Source organism: Gymnoscopelus microlampas (genome assembly GCF_963454915.1).
Source record: "Gymnoscopelus microlampas genome assembly, chromosome: 22".
NCBI classification, from domain to species: domain Eukaryota; kingdom Metazoa; phylum Chordata; class Actinopteri; order Myctophiformes; family Myctophidae; genus Gymnoscopelus; species Gymnoscopelus microlampas.
Genome location: NC_139959.1, coordinates 44,321,363 through 44,337,013, shown reverse-complemented (window position 1 = coordinate 44,337,013; position 15,651 = coordinate 44,321,363). Strand labels below are relative to the sequence as shown.

The window sequence follows — 15,651 nt, the reverse complement described above, 5'->3', positions numbered from 1 at the left end:
TGTGTGTGTGTGTGTGTGTGTGTGTGTGTGTGTGTGTGTGTGTGTGTGTGTGTGTGTGTGTGTGTGTGTGTGTGTGTGTGTGTGTATGGATATGAATGTATTGCACCTGCTATTCATATCTAATTACAATATAGGAGTATTTCAGTAGCTGTATGCAGCCTCTCTTCCCCTACCTTGGGATATGTCTAGAAACCTCTCCACTAGATGGCTCCTGTGGATGTTCTTCAGAACAAAGCAATTATGCTTCTTGCACTGTCAAATAGGCCAATATCTAATCTAAGTTAAACTAAACTAAACAATTTGACAGGTTGCAACGTGTTGTGAGCTTGTAGATGTTTCCCCCAGAATATGGATGCTGGGTTCAAGTGGTTTATTGAATACATCTATTCATAGTGTCATCTCACCTTCAGCTGTAGAGACTTTTGTACTTGTTGAAGTTGAACTTGGTGGGTCAGCGTCTGTAGCTTCATGCTGGTCTGATGTTACAACTATTGTGTCAGAAAAGAGAACAGACTTGTATAAGAAACCTGATATTACCTCCCAGTAATTATCCTGACAATAGATTGATTTCATTTGAGTTTTAGTAATTTACAGTAGCAGGAAAGATAGCCAGGCACTCAAATGAGTAAAACGTCTGAGACAAACTACAATAACGTCTGGGTGATCATTTGTGCCGGAGCTTGACTCCAGAACCTGCCTGCTGCGCTCTAGAAATCTAGAAGGTGTTCCGTCACCTCAGATGCATGTACTACACATTTTTATTTAGCTTAGCATCATCTTCTTCTCCAGTTTCTGCAGGCCCCTCATGTCAAAGCAAGGCCCCGCCTCCCCCTCATGTCAAAGCAAGGCCCCCCTCTCCCCCTCATGTAAAAGCAAGGCCCCGCCTCCCCCTCATGTCAAAGCAAGTTCAAGTAGCCATAAGAGAAATATGAATGTATCACTTGTGTCTAATTATTATTAAACTATGATAATAACGGTTTACCCAACAAGGTACATCAAAATATTAGACGTTTCAGATTATAAAAGCAGTTAACAGTCTTTCATTTCATTAACTCTCTCAGTGGCAATGAAATAAGTAAAAAAAATAACTTCAAAAAATAAGTTAAACAAAAGTGCTCAGGAGCCGAGATACAGCCTTTTTTGGTAATAAGTTAAAGAAGAAGTGAATGGAGCGGCAAATCTTCGGATCACGATATCTTGGGCTCTGAACATTCTTTTCCAAAAAAAAAAAAACGTTTTAAACTCAGGATTTTTTGTTCTTGGCACTAAGGGCATTCAGAAAAAACTTGGGATAACTCGTTTTGTGGCACTGAGAGAGTTAAATGTGAGTGGAGGACCAACATCTCATGATATAAGGTGTATTGGCATTAAAGTAGTTCCATGTGTAGTGTTGGGCAAACTCTATTAGATAAGTAATATGTTACTTATTAGATAGATAGATAGATAGATAGATAGATAGATAGATAGATAGATAGATAGATAGATAGATAGATAGATAGATAGATAGATAGATAGATAGATAGATAGATAGATAGATAGATAGATAGATAGATTCTTTATTTCTGTGTCATACACCAAAAGGTGCCCAGCCCACATGGACTTACAGGACACAACATGTAAAAATATATAAATCACTACATTACATAGGATTACACTATAACAACTTTTTTGTTTCTTCTTTTCAAACATAAAGAACACTCTGTCTTTTTTCCCAAGCCTTACTTAAAAGCTGCCAAAAAGAAAGAAAATACCTTTACTAAAACACAATTCAAGTTTTTCATAATCATCCGACCAGAAAAAGTTAACACAAATAGATGTCATTTTAGAAAATAATTGATGTCTTATCTCATCATAGAGAGGACAATAAAACAAAAAATGTATCTCACTTTCAATTTCCTCCAAGTCACACAGTAAACAAATTCTGTCCTCCTCAGGCATACCAATGAATCTACCTGTTTCTAAAGCTAATGGTAAGGTCCCAGAATGTAACTGTGCACACAACGACCTTTGACTCTTAGATACATTCTGCATGACATATGGTTCAGGACTATAATCCTTCTTAATGAGACGATATGTTCTTAATTTTGGTTTGCACCATAAGTCAATAGACCAACTGTCTTTATATTTGAGAAACATGTAATTCTGCAAGTCATTGACATTACAAGATAATCTGTTTAAATAAATGAACGAAGAATTATTCATAAAAAAATAAAGATTTTACTTCAGTGGCCCATGGGTAACCATTAGAAATCTCCCAATTAAAAATCTTTTTCGTTAATCTGTCGTCAGACATTTTAACAAGCCTATTCCAAAGTCTCAACATCTCACCTTTATGTCTGATATGTACTGGCGTCCATCCCATATCTCCGCTAATAGCCAAAATTGGCGTAAGCTTATGAACTCCAAGAAATGAACGTATAGCTCTATTTTGAATTGTGTTGCAACTTACATTTTCATGGAAACCCCATACACCACATATTACTTATCATTCCTTCTAAAAAGCAATAATGATAAATGGACTGCATTTATAAAGTGCTTTTCTCCAAAGTGCTTTACATTACAATGTACTTCACATTCACTTATTCTCTCTCTCTCTCTCTCACACGCACGCACGCACGCACGCACGCCAGGAGGAGACAGGAATCGAACTGAAACCTTCAGATTCCAAGTCTACCTGCACATACTGTATGCATCATAACTTTGCGTGATGGTGCATGCTTAAAAAGAACAGATCTACAAGCTAATATCCTGTACCATCGCACAGTGTTGATAGCTTGAAAATCTGTTTCTTTCTCTTTTTTTCTCTTTGTTACAACCTTCTACTCTGATGTTTAAATGCTCTGCTCTACAGATCTGCAGCTGACTGCTGGACACAGACAGACACACCACAGCACCGGCTCATAGACAATGATACAGAGAAGAGAACGCTTTTATCTAATAGACAATGATACAGAGAAGAGAGAACGCTTTTATCTAATAGACAATGATACAGAGAAGAGAGAACGCTTTTATCTCATAGACAATGATACAGAGAAGAGAGAACGCTTTTATCTCGTTCAGAAACAAAAACAAATCACATTCATTTTAACGAGTAATGCAGCGTTACTTGGATCAGTAATGTGTAATAATATTACTGTTTTGGCTGCTGTAATATGTTACACTACTTGTTACTGGGTAAAGTAATAATAGTAAATGGTAATATATTACTAAGTACTGTAATCGGTTATTGCCCAACACTGGCTGTGAGTTTCTACAGACTACAGGTAAATAGTGTAAACAGACCAGACAGTTGAATCAGTTTATTGAACACATCTATTCACCTTCAGTTGTAGAGACTCCTCTCGTTGTTGAAGTTGTTGGTGGGTCAGCGTCTGTAGCTTCATGCTGCTCTGATGTTACAACTATTGTGTCAAAAAAGACAACAGACTTGTATAAAAACCTGCTATTACCTGGCAGTAATTACATTAAACTAGACCATACCCGTAGGGGGATATGAGCACCCAAAGTGTGCAGTTTGGCTTATGCGCTGAGAACAGACAGTTTATCAGGGATGGAAAGTGAGTTTGTACTGTGTAGTGTGTACACACACACGCACATCCCGGCGTGGAGGCACAGAACACACCCAAACACCCGCGCATATACAGATCTAAGAGGCGGAGCCGTGCCTCCCCAACGTGCATGCGCGAACACACAGGCACGAGCCGTCGCGAGCGAGCGTACACACAAACACGTGAAAGTAATGGCTTAGGAAGTGAAAGAAAGATAAAAAAATAATTACCTCTTGCTGCTGTTGCAGCTGCGCGAGCCACACAATGTCTCGTGGCATTGTGTGTGCGTTTGGCCAGCATTGTTTTTTGCGTGGTCCCATGGCTGTGTGCAAAGTTGTGTGTAGTAAAGTTTGTGTCGCGAGCGACCGCGCGCACCACACACACACACACACACACACACGCACCACAGAGCTGTGTGTCGCGAGCGAGCGCGCCAAACACACACGGCAACAGCGCGCGCATGTGTCGCGCGCCCCAAGATACAACGACGACGACGACCACAGAGGTTACTCAAATTATAGGAGGATTACATTGATTATGTTTGTGTTTTAGTAATGTAGTTGACTGTTGTCTACAGACAGTTAATCTGCAGCAGGAAAGACAACCAGGTGCTCAAATGAGTGTGTGTGTGTGTGTGTGTGTGTGTGTGTGTGTGTGTGTGTGTTGTGTGTGTGTGTGTGTGTGTGTGTGTGTGTGTGTGTGTGTGTGTGTGTGTGTGTGTGTGTGTGTGTGTGTGCTAAAAGCAGAAGTGATACCGTCTCTGTGACATACATTCAGCATCTCGACCAATAAATATGTGAATAAATGGTAATACAGTTAAATTCTGTCTTCTTCCCTTTGACATTCATGTATTCATTCATCTATGACAGATATTATGTATTATTTAACCACTTAAACCCTGACCCTAACCCCCAGTCTACAACAGACCCCCTCCATTTTGTTTCCTTCTACACCACTTATCTTTTTAAGAAACAAAATGGCCGATCTACCAGCTCACAATGCTGTGTGCTGGGGGGGGGGGGGGGGGGGGGGGGGGGATATGAATGGATTGCACCTGCTGTTCATATCCGATTAAAATACAGGAGTGTTTCAGTACTTCACCTACCTTGGGATATGTCTGGAAACCTCTCCACTAGTTCATTCCTGTGGATGTTCTTCAGAACATTCACTACGATCGTCTGTACTGCATCACTGGAGTAGTGCCTCACCATCAGATGAGCGGTGGTCCTCTTGCCCGCCTTCTTCAGGGGTCTCTTTGGGATTGGATCTTCGCCTTCAAGGACATCAGGGTGTCGCAAATGTAACTTGAACATCTCGAACTCCAAGTCCCCCAGCTTATCCAGAGTTTTCAAGATGTGTTTCTCAAGTGGCTCAATGGTTGAGTCCTGGTACAAACAGAGGATGATAACATCTCAGCTTCATTCTCTTCATGTGTTGGTTGTGAAGAGACTGAACACAAGCCTAACCATACTATATATACATTAGTGAATACACATTAATGTACAATGATACATGCAATGTTTCTAAAACATATTCGGATTTATTACATGTATTTACATATAGGCACATGTAGGTCAGTGAAAGCTGTCTTAATTTTAATTAACACATTAATCATGTTACCAAGATTGCTTTCTTTCATCTTAGAAATATTGCGCGAATTAGAGTCGTTGGACAATCCAAAAACGTTGATCCACGCTTTTGTTTTCTCTCGGCTTGACTACTGCAATGCACTCTACTCTGGCCTGCCAAAGAAACAACTGACAGATTACAACATGTTCAAAATGTGGCAGACAGAGTTTTAACTAAAACTAAGATGAGAGAACATATTACTCCAGTTCTAGCTTCACTACACTGGCTCCCGGTTGTTTTTAGGATTGATTTTAAAATGATTTTACTAGTTTATAAAGCTCTAAATGGTCTGGCACCTTCCTACCTCTATGACTGCCTAGAGAGACATGTTCCAAACCGGCCCCTCAGGTCTTCAAGTGCTGACCTGCTCGACGTGCCTACAATGACTTATACAAAACACGGTGAAGCAGCATTCTGCTTCTATGGACCATGTACACAGGAACGAGAGCCCAAGTGACAACGCCCGACGGTAACAGCGAGGAGTTCAACATTCAAACCGGAGTGCTGCAGGGTGACACCCTAGCCCCCTTCCTTTTTATAACAGTACTGGACTATGCTCTGAGACAAGCTATGAAAGGAAGGGAGCATGAGCTCGGCTTCACTATCACGCCCAGAAGGTCAACGAGACACCCTGCAGAAACCCTGACAGACCTGGACTACGCTGACGACATCTGCCTGCTATCTGACCACGTAAAGCAGGCACAAGAGCTCTTGTCCAGAGTGGAGTTGGAGTGTCATAGGGTTGGCCTCATGCTAAATGCAAAGAAAACCGAGGTCATGACCTATAACAACCCCCAAGAACATCCCCCCCTAACAACAACAGAAGGCACTGTGCTAAAGGAGGTCAGTGACTTTAAATACCTGGGCGCATGGGTCGGCTCCACAGAAAAGGACCTTAAGGTGAGGAAAGCACTTGCCTGGAGAGCTCTTAATGGCATGACCAGTGTGTGGAAATCCAACCTCCCCCGACGCATCAAGATCAGTTTCTTATCTGCGACTGTGGAGTCCGTTCTCCTCTACGGCTGTGAATGCTGGACACTAAAGCAAGCCCTACAGAAGTCCCTGGACGGGTGCTACACCAGAATGTTACGTGTGGCACTGAATATCAACCAGGACGAGCATATTACCAACAAGCGTCTGTACGGGGCACTACCAAGTGTATCAGAAAAGATAGCAGTCAGGAGGATGAGACTAGCCGGCCACTGCCACCGGCACAGAGAATTCCCGGTCAAAAAGCTGATACTGTGGGAACCAACACACGGGCATCGATCAAGAGGACGTCCCACACCTACCTATGTGATGTACTAAGGAAAGATGCTGGTGCAGAAAGCACAAAGGAGCTAGCCAGATGTATGGAGAACCCAGATGACTGGAGACTCCGATGGAGGGCTCGTCTGAGTACGACGTAGAGAGACCTAAGACAGACAGCCTCTGTCGATAGCTTTAAAGCACAGCTCAAGAACTACTTATTACAGGGCCAGGCTTCCAGCATGGACCCGTTTTGTTATTCACAGTATTCCATTTCTTCTTCTGCCACTTTTGGCAGTTCTGGCTGAACCGTGCAGTCGCTTTTTATGAAACTCGGCCATATGATAGATGGTCATGAAAAACGATCAAGAAATAATTCTCACAATCTTTCGTCAAAAGGTGGCGCTATAGCACTCATTTGAAAAATGCCAACTTTGAACAGGTACAACTCATGCCCTGTTTCACCTACAGCCATGAAACTTCGATGCACACATGCGTCTCCTCATGCTGAACAACTTTCACACTCTGACTTTTGAGCTCTGACCTTTAGATCTCCCACCATTTTGAATTATATTAAAAACAGTTAAAACCTATCTCCTCCTGGGATTTTTGAGTAATCTGCACGAAACTTTTTACACATGAACTTTGGACGTATGCCAAAAAACGTTTGCAAAATATTTTCCATAAGTGAAAAAATGAAGCTTTAATGAGCCAATGAATATTGCAGTTTTATGACAATTATTCATCTGCCCCTAACACATAAATGCAGACTTACCATTCTTTGAAACTTTGCAGAAATGTAAAGGGCCATTCCAAATATCACTGAAACCAATCTTACTCCAATTGGTCAAACGGGGGCGCTATAGCAATTTTTTGAAATTTGAAACTTTAAACAGGCAAAAGTCATGCCTCGTTTGGCCGACAGCCATTAGACCTGCTTACACATGTGCCTTGACTAATGAGGAACACATCTATCACGTTGACCAGTAAGCACCGCCCTTAGATTGTCCGCAATCTTGAGCAGTTTGAAAAACACTTAAACCCAGGATTTTTCAGCTATTTGCGTGAAACTGTATCATCTGTGTGATCTCCTTTCACAGGTTCTTGTCTGTTGGTGGCTTCTCGCTTAAATGTGTGCCCCACAACCTGAAGGTCACCAGTTCAAGCCTCACTTGGTACAGACTTCATCTAAGTTGCATTTCACACAACATGACTATCAATGAATACATCTGCAATTGTTAAAGATAACATGAAATACTTAATTGAGTGTTTTTTTACATACAGCTGATCTACAATCTCACAACTTTTCAGATAGCAATGAGAGTATGTTTTTTCAATGTATAACATACTTCATTGTGAAAATAGCCGATGTACAATTTGACAACTTTTAATGGTTTGTGAGCTTGTAGATCGGCTACTTTCACTAGTTTTGGTTCTGAGGAGATGTACAATTTCTTCATTGGTAAATGGTTTGTGAACGAGTGATCTTAGTGTTAGTGAAACAGGGGCTTGGGTCATGACAGAAGGCAAGAGTTTTGTTGATCCTCAACAGACAATATCAGCCTGGACAAAGCTATAGCACTATAGGTAGTGTTGCAGCTACCTAAGAGTGCCTCATGACCGCAAGGTTGCTGGTTCAAGCCTCACTTGATGCAGACTCATTTAAGTTGAATTGCAAAAAACATGACTCAATCTATTCCGTTTCCATGGCTCTCTCTCTCTCTCTTCAATCTATTCCGTTTCTATCTTCAATCTATTCCGTTTCCATGTCTCTCTCTCTGTCTCTTCAATCTATTCCGTCTCTCTCTCTCTCTCTCTCTCTCTCTCTCTCTCTCTCTCTCTCTCTGAGGGGCGGCCATAGCTGAACTCATGAGGAACACATCTATCGCTTTGACCAGTAAGCTCCGCCTTTAGATTGTCCGCAATTTTGAACAGTTTGAAAAACACTTAAAACCAGGATTTTTCAGCTATTTGCGTGAAACTGTATCATCTGTGTGATCTCCTTTTTCACAGTTCCCTGTCTGTTGGTCCAATGGCGTCTCCCTTAAATAAGTGCCTCACAATCTCAAGGTCGCCAGTTCAAGCCTCACTTGATGCAGATTTCATTTAAGTTGAATTGCAAACAACATGACTGTATCAATGAATACATGTGCAAATGGTAAAGATAACCTGAAATGCTCATTTGAGAGTACGTTTTTTCAATGTATGACATATTCATTCTGAAATTAGCCGATCTACAATCTCAAAACTTTTCAGATAGCAACGTGTTTCTGAGCTTGTAGATCGGCTGCTTTCACTGTTTTCGGTTGCGAGGATACATACAATTTCTCTATTTGTAAATGGTTTGTGAACGAGTGGTCTTAGTGTTGACTTGGTTCATGACAGAATGCAAGAGTTTATGATCTTCAACAGACAACATCAGCCTGGACAAAGCTATAGCAATATAGGTAGTGTTGCAGCTACCTAAGAGTGCCTCATGACCGCAAGGTTGACGGTTCAAGCCTCACTTGATGCAGACTCATTTAAGTTGAATTGCAAAAAACATGACTCAATCTATTCCGTTTCCATGGCTCTCTCTCTCTCTCTCTCTTCAATCTATACCGTTTCCATGTCTTTCTCTTCAATCTATTCCGTTTCCATGTCTCTCTCTGTCTCTTTAATCTGTTCCGTTTCTATCTTCAATCTATTCCGTTTCCATCTCTCTCTCTCTCTCTCTCTCTCTCTCTCTCTCTCTCTCTCTCTCTCTCTCTCTCTCTCTCTCTCTCTCTCTCTCTCTCTCTCTCTCTCTCTCTCTCTCTCTCTCTCTCTCTCTCTCTCTCTCTCTCTCTCTCTCTCTCTCTCTCTCTCTCTCTCTCTCTCTCTCTCTCTGAGAGGCGGCCATAGCTGAGTGGTTAGGGAGCCAGAGGCTCTGGTTGCCCCAGGTACGATTCCAGGCCAGCGGGTAGCAAATGTGTCGAGGAAATGAAATTTGTCCCTGAGCAAGACTCTTAACTCCTAATTGGTCACAGGCCCTCACTGGAAACAAGACCGCAAGGACTTTCATGAACTGACCTGTTAAAGGAATTATCATTTCTCTTTCTCTCTCCTGGCCCCGTATTATCGCTGCTTGCAGCTATATTTTACTCTTGCTTTTAGCTGATCTTTTTTTTTTTAATCTCTGTGTTGTTATTCATGTCCTCACTGTATTGCCTGATTCACTGCCCTTTTGCTATTATTTTCATGTTGTTTTATGCTTTTGCTTTTCTTTGTTGCTTTATTGTTAATTTAGTTTGAGCTGCATGTCATGTCATGAAAGGTGCTATACAAATAAAGACTATTATTATTATTATTAATATCGAACATTAAAAACAAAGCACAAAATAATTCACAATAACGCACAATAAAAAGAGAAAAAAATCACACCCAGTGTGAAGTGAGTGGTGCCTTTGATGAGTTAATTCATTAAGCTATATGAAGTAGAGGAACAATGTAAACCCCTGTCCATTCATTTCAAGGCTCAACAGGAACACAGAGGGGCGGGGCTTAAACAATTACAGCCTTTCCCTATTGGCCATCTAAGAGCACCTACTGAGTTTGGGAAGTTTAGCATGCTGGGAATTGGAGTTATGGCTGTTTAAAGCCCAGCCAACAGGAACACAGAGGGGGCGGGGCTTAAGCAATTATAGCCTGTCCCTATTGGCTGTTTACATTACATTACAGTCATTTAGCAGGCGCTTTTATCCAAAGCGACTTACAATAAGTGCATTCAACATAAGTAGGCAATAGAACTACTAATTACCAGAAGTCTTATGTGCATTCTCTTCTAAAACAAGGAACTATGAGTATACCTAGCGCTGAGGTAAAAGTGTAATATATCAGCTACCTACTTTCTTAAACAGATGAGAAAAATAGGAAAAACAAATGAGCAAGAGCTAAAACAAATACGTGTATCAAGTAAACAAGATACAATAAAACAAGAGCTTGTACAAATAATAGACAACAAGTAGGCAAGGCTGAGAGGAAAGGTCAGGGTAGTGTTTCCTGAAGGTTTTCAGCCTGCGGTGAAAGATGGGCAGTGACTCTGCTGTCCAGACATCAGTGGGGAGTTCATTCCACCACTGTGGGGCCAGAACAGAAAAAAGCTGTGACCGTGTAGATCGGCGAGAAGGACAAGAGCCTGGCTGAGCACCTCATCCAGGCTTAGTGAGGAAGGGGCGAATCCTCCTGATATTGTAGAGGAGAAACTCTGCAGGAGCGTGTCACTGATGCGATGTTTGCTGAGAACGTTTGGCTGCCCACTGAAGTTTGTCAACATCTTTAGGCAATTCCATGAAGGGATAATGTCACAAGTGACTATTGGTGGCCAGGAATCGGAACCCTTCAAGGTGCGCACCGGTGTACGCCAGGGATGCGTCCTTGCTCCAGTCCTTTTCAACATCTTCCTCCTGTGTGTGACACTGTTGCTCCATGAGAGGATCAAGAAGGACAGTGGATTACTGTGGATTTCCGACTTGATGGAAACCTGTTTAGTGTTTAACATCCGGAGGTTCCAAGCAGTCACAAAAATAACATCTGAGCAAGTCATCGAACTACAATACGCAGATGACTGTGCAGCTGTGGCCGGCAGGCAGGCTGGCTCTCTGTTAAAGTGGCAAAGAGATCATCATCCTTTGGCAGATTTAGGAAAAGGGTCTTCCAGAACAAAGACCTTAAACTCCATACTAAGGTAGCAGTCTACCTGGCTGTTGTTATGACAACCCTCCTCTACAGCTGTGAAGCGTGGACGCTGTACAGCCGTCAGGATGCTTGAGGCTTTCCACATCAGGTGTCTACAATGTATCCTGGAAAGACTCCCCCACACCGAAATACTCTGCAAGACCGACTGCAGCAGTGTGGAGGCTATAGTCACCCAGCACCAACTTCACTGGCCAGGCCACGTCATTAGGATGCCAGAAGAACGCGTACCACGTAAAGTGCTCTATGGTCAGCTCCATCTTGGCCGTTGCTTGGCAGGAGGCCTGAAAAAGCGCTACAAAGACCAGCTAAAGACTGCCATGCGGAAATGCGGCCTGAACCCGACCCAGTGTCTTTACCTGCTCTGCTTGTGGCAGACAGTGTGGATCACGGATTGGGCTACACAGCCTTTGGATAAAAGCGCCATATAAATGCACCATTTACCATTTACAGCCACATGAGGTGGATTCACAAGAAAGAAGTAGAGATGGAATGTCATCATCGGACACGATGGACAACCTTAAGCAAGTAAGTGTGTGTGCTGTTTCAGCCTGTGCGTGTGCTGATTCAGCCTGTGCGTGTGGGTGCATGTCTTTAAGTGGCGCATGTGTTGCACTGTCTCCTGTTAGTGTTTAATCAGTGTAACTGGTTGCATCTTTGTGATTAGTATTTTTACTCATTCTATTTACTTTACTGAGTTCGATTACTTTTTACCCGTACTGAACCGTATCCATCTGTCCCTCTGATGTACTGATACCTGATCCTATCCATCCGTGTTACTCCCAGAAAGAACCTCAATGTTTTTGTCTCTGCTTCCTGTCTTTTACACAGTCTGTCTGTCTCTATACAACGTAATGTCTGCCTGTCTGTCTGTAAACCATACCGTAGATGTCTGTCTGCCTGTCTGTCTGTAAACCATACAACGTAGATGTCTGTCTGTCTGTAAACTAAGGCTGAACGATTAACCGTTTTCAAACCGAAATCGCGATTTGAAACCACGCGATTAGCAAATCACAAAGGCCGCGATATAATTATGTTTTTATTTTTTCATACTAATCAGCCGGAGCGAGTCTACTCCAGTGTTTGCGACACTGCAGCAACTCTTATTGCCGTCCTCCTTGAGTGACAGTCGTGCTAACCAATCACAAGTACTGTGCTCTCTATTCTAACCAATCAGAAGTGTTTAAATGCGTCTGCTTGCATGCATATCCTTTACGTCAACCAGTGTTGCCATATCGGCTTATTATAAGTGATTTTGGGCTTGTCTTTCTGTAAAGTTTCTTGTAAATAGTGATAGTTGTGGGTTGCATTTTTTTGGGGCTTGTTACTAAAGTGTAGTTGCTTATTAATGTTGTTTAAACCAGTGGACATTTGCATGTCAAGGGACCCCAGATTAATATGCATTTGTGCCAGGGACCCCCATACAAGATTTGTGTTAAAATGTTTTAAAATGATTACACATTTTTTTGAAGATTAAAAAGAAAATAGCAGATCTACAAGCTCACAATGCGTCATATCGCGACGCATTGTGAGCTTGTAGATCGGCCATTTTCAAATAGCCCAGTTGCTTCTTTTGAGCTTGTTTTCATAGACCTTGTTGCTTATTTCTCTCGCAGAATTGGCAACACTGACACTATGCAAGTAGTGTGTGACTGTGCGTTGAAGCTCATAGCATGCTTGTCAGTTAGCTAGCAGCATGGCGTCCGCGGCAGAGAGCCCGAACCAGAAGAAACTCTGCACAATTTAGTCCCGAAAAGATCATGCACTTCGGTGACATGGGATTATTTTGGGTTCGAGATTACAGATGTGCAATAAAATAAAGTTTTGTGCAAGACCTGTCGTGGTACAGTCGCCACATCCCGAGGCAACGCCACAAACCTTCGTCAACACTTGAAAAAACATCACAAGCACCTATACGACAAGTGTATGGTCAAGGCAGGTCAAAGTACTGGTAGTAGTACTGATGATGTTCTGGCCCAGTCTAGTAAACAGACAACTCTGCAAGATTCATTTGCAACTGTTACTCCATATGAAAAGAGCTCACGTAGGCACCGTGAAATAACGAACGCCGTAACATACTACCTCGCCAAAGATATGGTGTCCATTAATACGGTGACCAAAGAGGGATTTCAAAAGCTAATCCAAACACTGGATCGAAGATATGCATTACCATCTCGCACATACTTCAGTCAAGTAGCTATTCCTGACCTGTACACGGAGTGTAGAAAAGGTGTCGAGGCAGAGCTAAGCACCGTGGACTACTACGCTACAACCACCGATCTGTGGTCGAGCAGGACGACCGAGGCCATACCTAAGTCTCACGGTACACTTCATAAATGACAACTTTGAGTTGAAGGGTCGCTGCCTGCAAACTGCTTGTACTTCCCTGACGACCATACGGGAGAAAATATTGCCGCTGGACTTAAGGAGAGTCTATCTACCTGGGACCTGAAAGAAGAGGACCAGACGTGCATCACTACTGACAACAGAGCAAATGTCATAGAGGCTATGGATCTGAACCAGTGGACCAGGCTACAGTGTTTTGGACACAGACTGCATCTGGCGATTGGTAAGTGTAGCCCCCCCCCCCCCCCCCCCCCCCTTCTTTAAAACTATTAGTATGTATTCCAATTAATAACTAGCTTTCCAATTGATTCGTTTTACTTAATGCTGCTGATTGTATTTGTGTGGAGCACTTTTTGTAGAGCAGTGCACTTTCTAGTAAAACTGTTAAATCCTGTGTATTAAGTTATATGGATTATTTTTGTTCTATTTATTTATTTTTTCAGCTACAGACTCAGAGTTGAATTAACACTGACTATTTTGCTATGTAGATCTGCTATTCAAAAATAGCAGATCTACAAGCTCATAGCGCTATGAGCTTGTAGATCTGTTATTTTTGAAAAAATCGTGAAATTTTGTGCAAAGTTTAAACCTTTTAATATACATATTTTCAAAGCGAACATTAAACTCAAATCTTTGCTTCTGGGACTGGGAGTCCCTGGAACAAAACATTTTGAGATGGGGGGCCAAACACATCATTTTGGTGGTCCTCCGTCCTTCACATGAAAAAGTTTGAGGACCACTGATGTACACAGCAAAATAGTCAGTGTTAATTCAACTCTGTAGCTGAACAAAATAAATGGAACAAAATAATCATGACATGTTTATCATTATCAGTCTGAAAAATGCAATACTGTTTTTTTTTTCTCCAGAAAATTCTGTGAAAAATGACAAGAGAGTAAGCCGGGCAACAGGTGTCTGTAAAGAGATGGTTGGCCATTTCTCCCACAGTTGGAAGAAAAAGAGAGCATTGGGAGCACAGAGGGAGTTAAAACTGCCAGAGCAAAAAAAAGTAATTCAAGTAAAGACAAGTTGACTGATTATTTTAAGTACTTATGTGTGGGTGAATCTATGTAAAGGGCTTTTATATAAAACTAAAAGGAAAATAAATAAATTAATTAATTGAAACAAAAATAAAAACAACAAATTAACAACGCAACAAATAATAAAACATATAAATACATTAATAATCACACGTTGAATACAGTATTTCAACTAGCACTGAGCTGAGTGGCTATGTGCACATGCCTGCGCACGCAAGTGCCCGCACGCGTGCATGTGTAAGCGCACGTGATGTCATAAAATAGAGCCCCCATAGTTCAAAAATCAACAGTTCACCACTGTCGGTCTGTCTCTAAACCATATAACATAGATGTCTGTCTGTCTCTAAACCATATAACATAGTTGTATGTCTCTAAACCACAAAACATAGCTGGACTATGGTCTTAAGTTAGTTTGTTCTTACAGTGAATGTCTACAATGTATTTAAACACTGGACTCTGGTCTTAAGTTAGTTTGTTCTTACAGTGAATGTCTACAATGTATTTAAACACACTGGACTCTGGTCTTAAATTAGTTTGTTCTTACAGTGAATGTCTACAATGTATTTAAACACTGGACTATGGTCTTAAGTTAGTTTGTTCTTACAGTGAATGTCTACAATGTATTTAAACACTGGACTCTGGTCTTAAGTTAGTTTGTTCTTACAGTGAATGTCTACAATGTATTTAAACACTGGACTCTGGTCTTAAGTTAGTTTGTTCTTACAGTGAATGTCTGCAATGTATTTAAAAACTGGACTCTGGTCTTAAATTAGTTTGTTCTTACAGTGAATGTCTACAATGTATTTAAACACTGGACTCTGGTCTTAAGTGAGTTTGTTCTTACAGTGAATGTCTACAATGAATTTAAACACTGGACTCTGGTCTTAAGTTAGTTTGTTCTTACAGTGAATGTCTACAATGTATTTAAACACTGGACTCTGGTCTTAAATTAGTTTGTTCTTACAGTGAATGTCTACAATGAATTTAAACACTCGACTATGGTCTTAAGTTAGTTTGTTCTTACAGTGAATGTCTACAATGTATTTAAACACTGGACTATGGTCTTAAGTTAGTTTGTTCTTACAGTGAATGTCTACAATGTATTTAAACACTGGACTATGGTCTTA

General features: G+C 41.4%; 1 protein-coding gene across 1 annotated transcript in view; it reads right to left on the bottom strand.

Moving 5' to 3' along the window:
* LOC311039186 (NACHT, LRR and PYD domains-containing protein 3-like) overlaps positions 1 to 15,651 on the bottom strand; it is a 40,497-nt gene that overhangs the window by 19,292 nt on the left and 5,554 nt on the right. The window contains exons 4-6 of the mRNA XM_084048856.1: positions 4,654 to 4,933; positions 3,321 to 3,401; positions 405 to 488 (exon numbers count right to left, since the gene is read on the bottom strand). Coding sequence (XP_083904982.1) covers positions 405 to 488; positions 3,321 to 3,401; positions 4,654 to 4,933 — 445 coding nt within the window. The remainder of the gene's footprint in view (positions 1 to 404; positions 489 to 3,320; positions 3,402 to 4,653; positions 4,934 to 15,651) is intronic.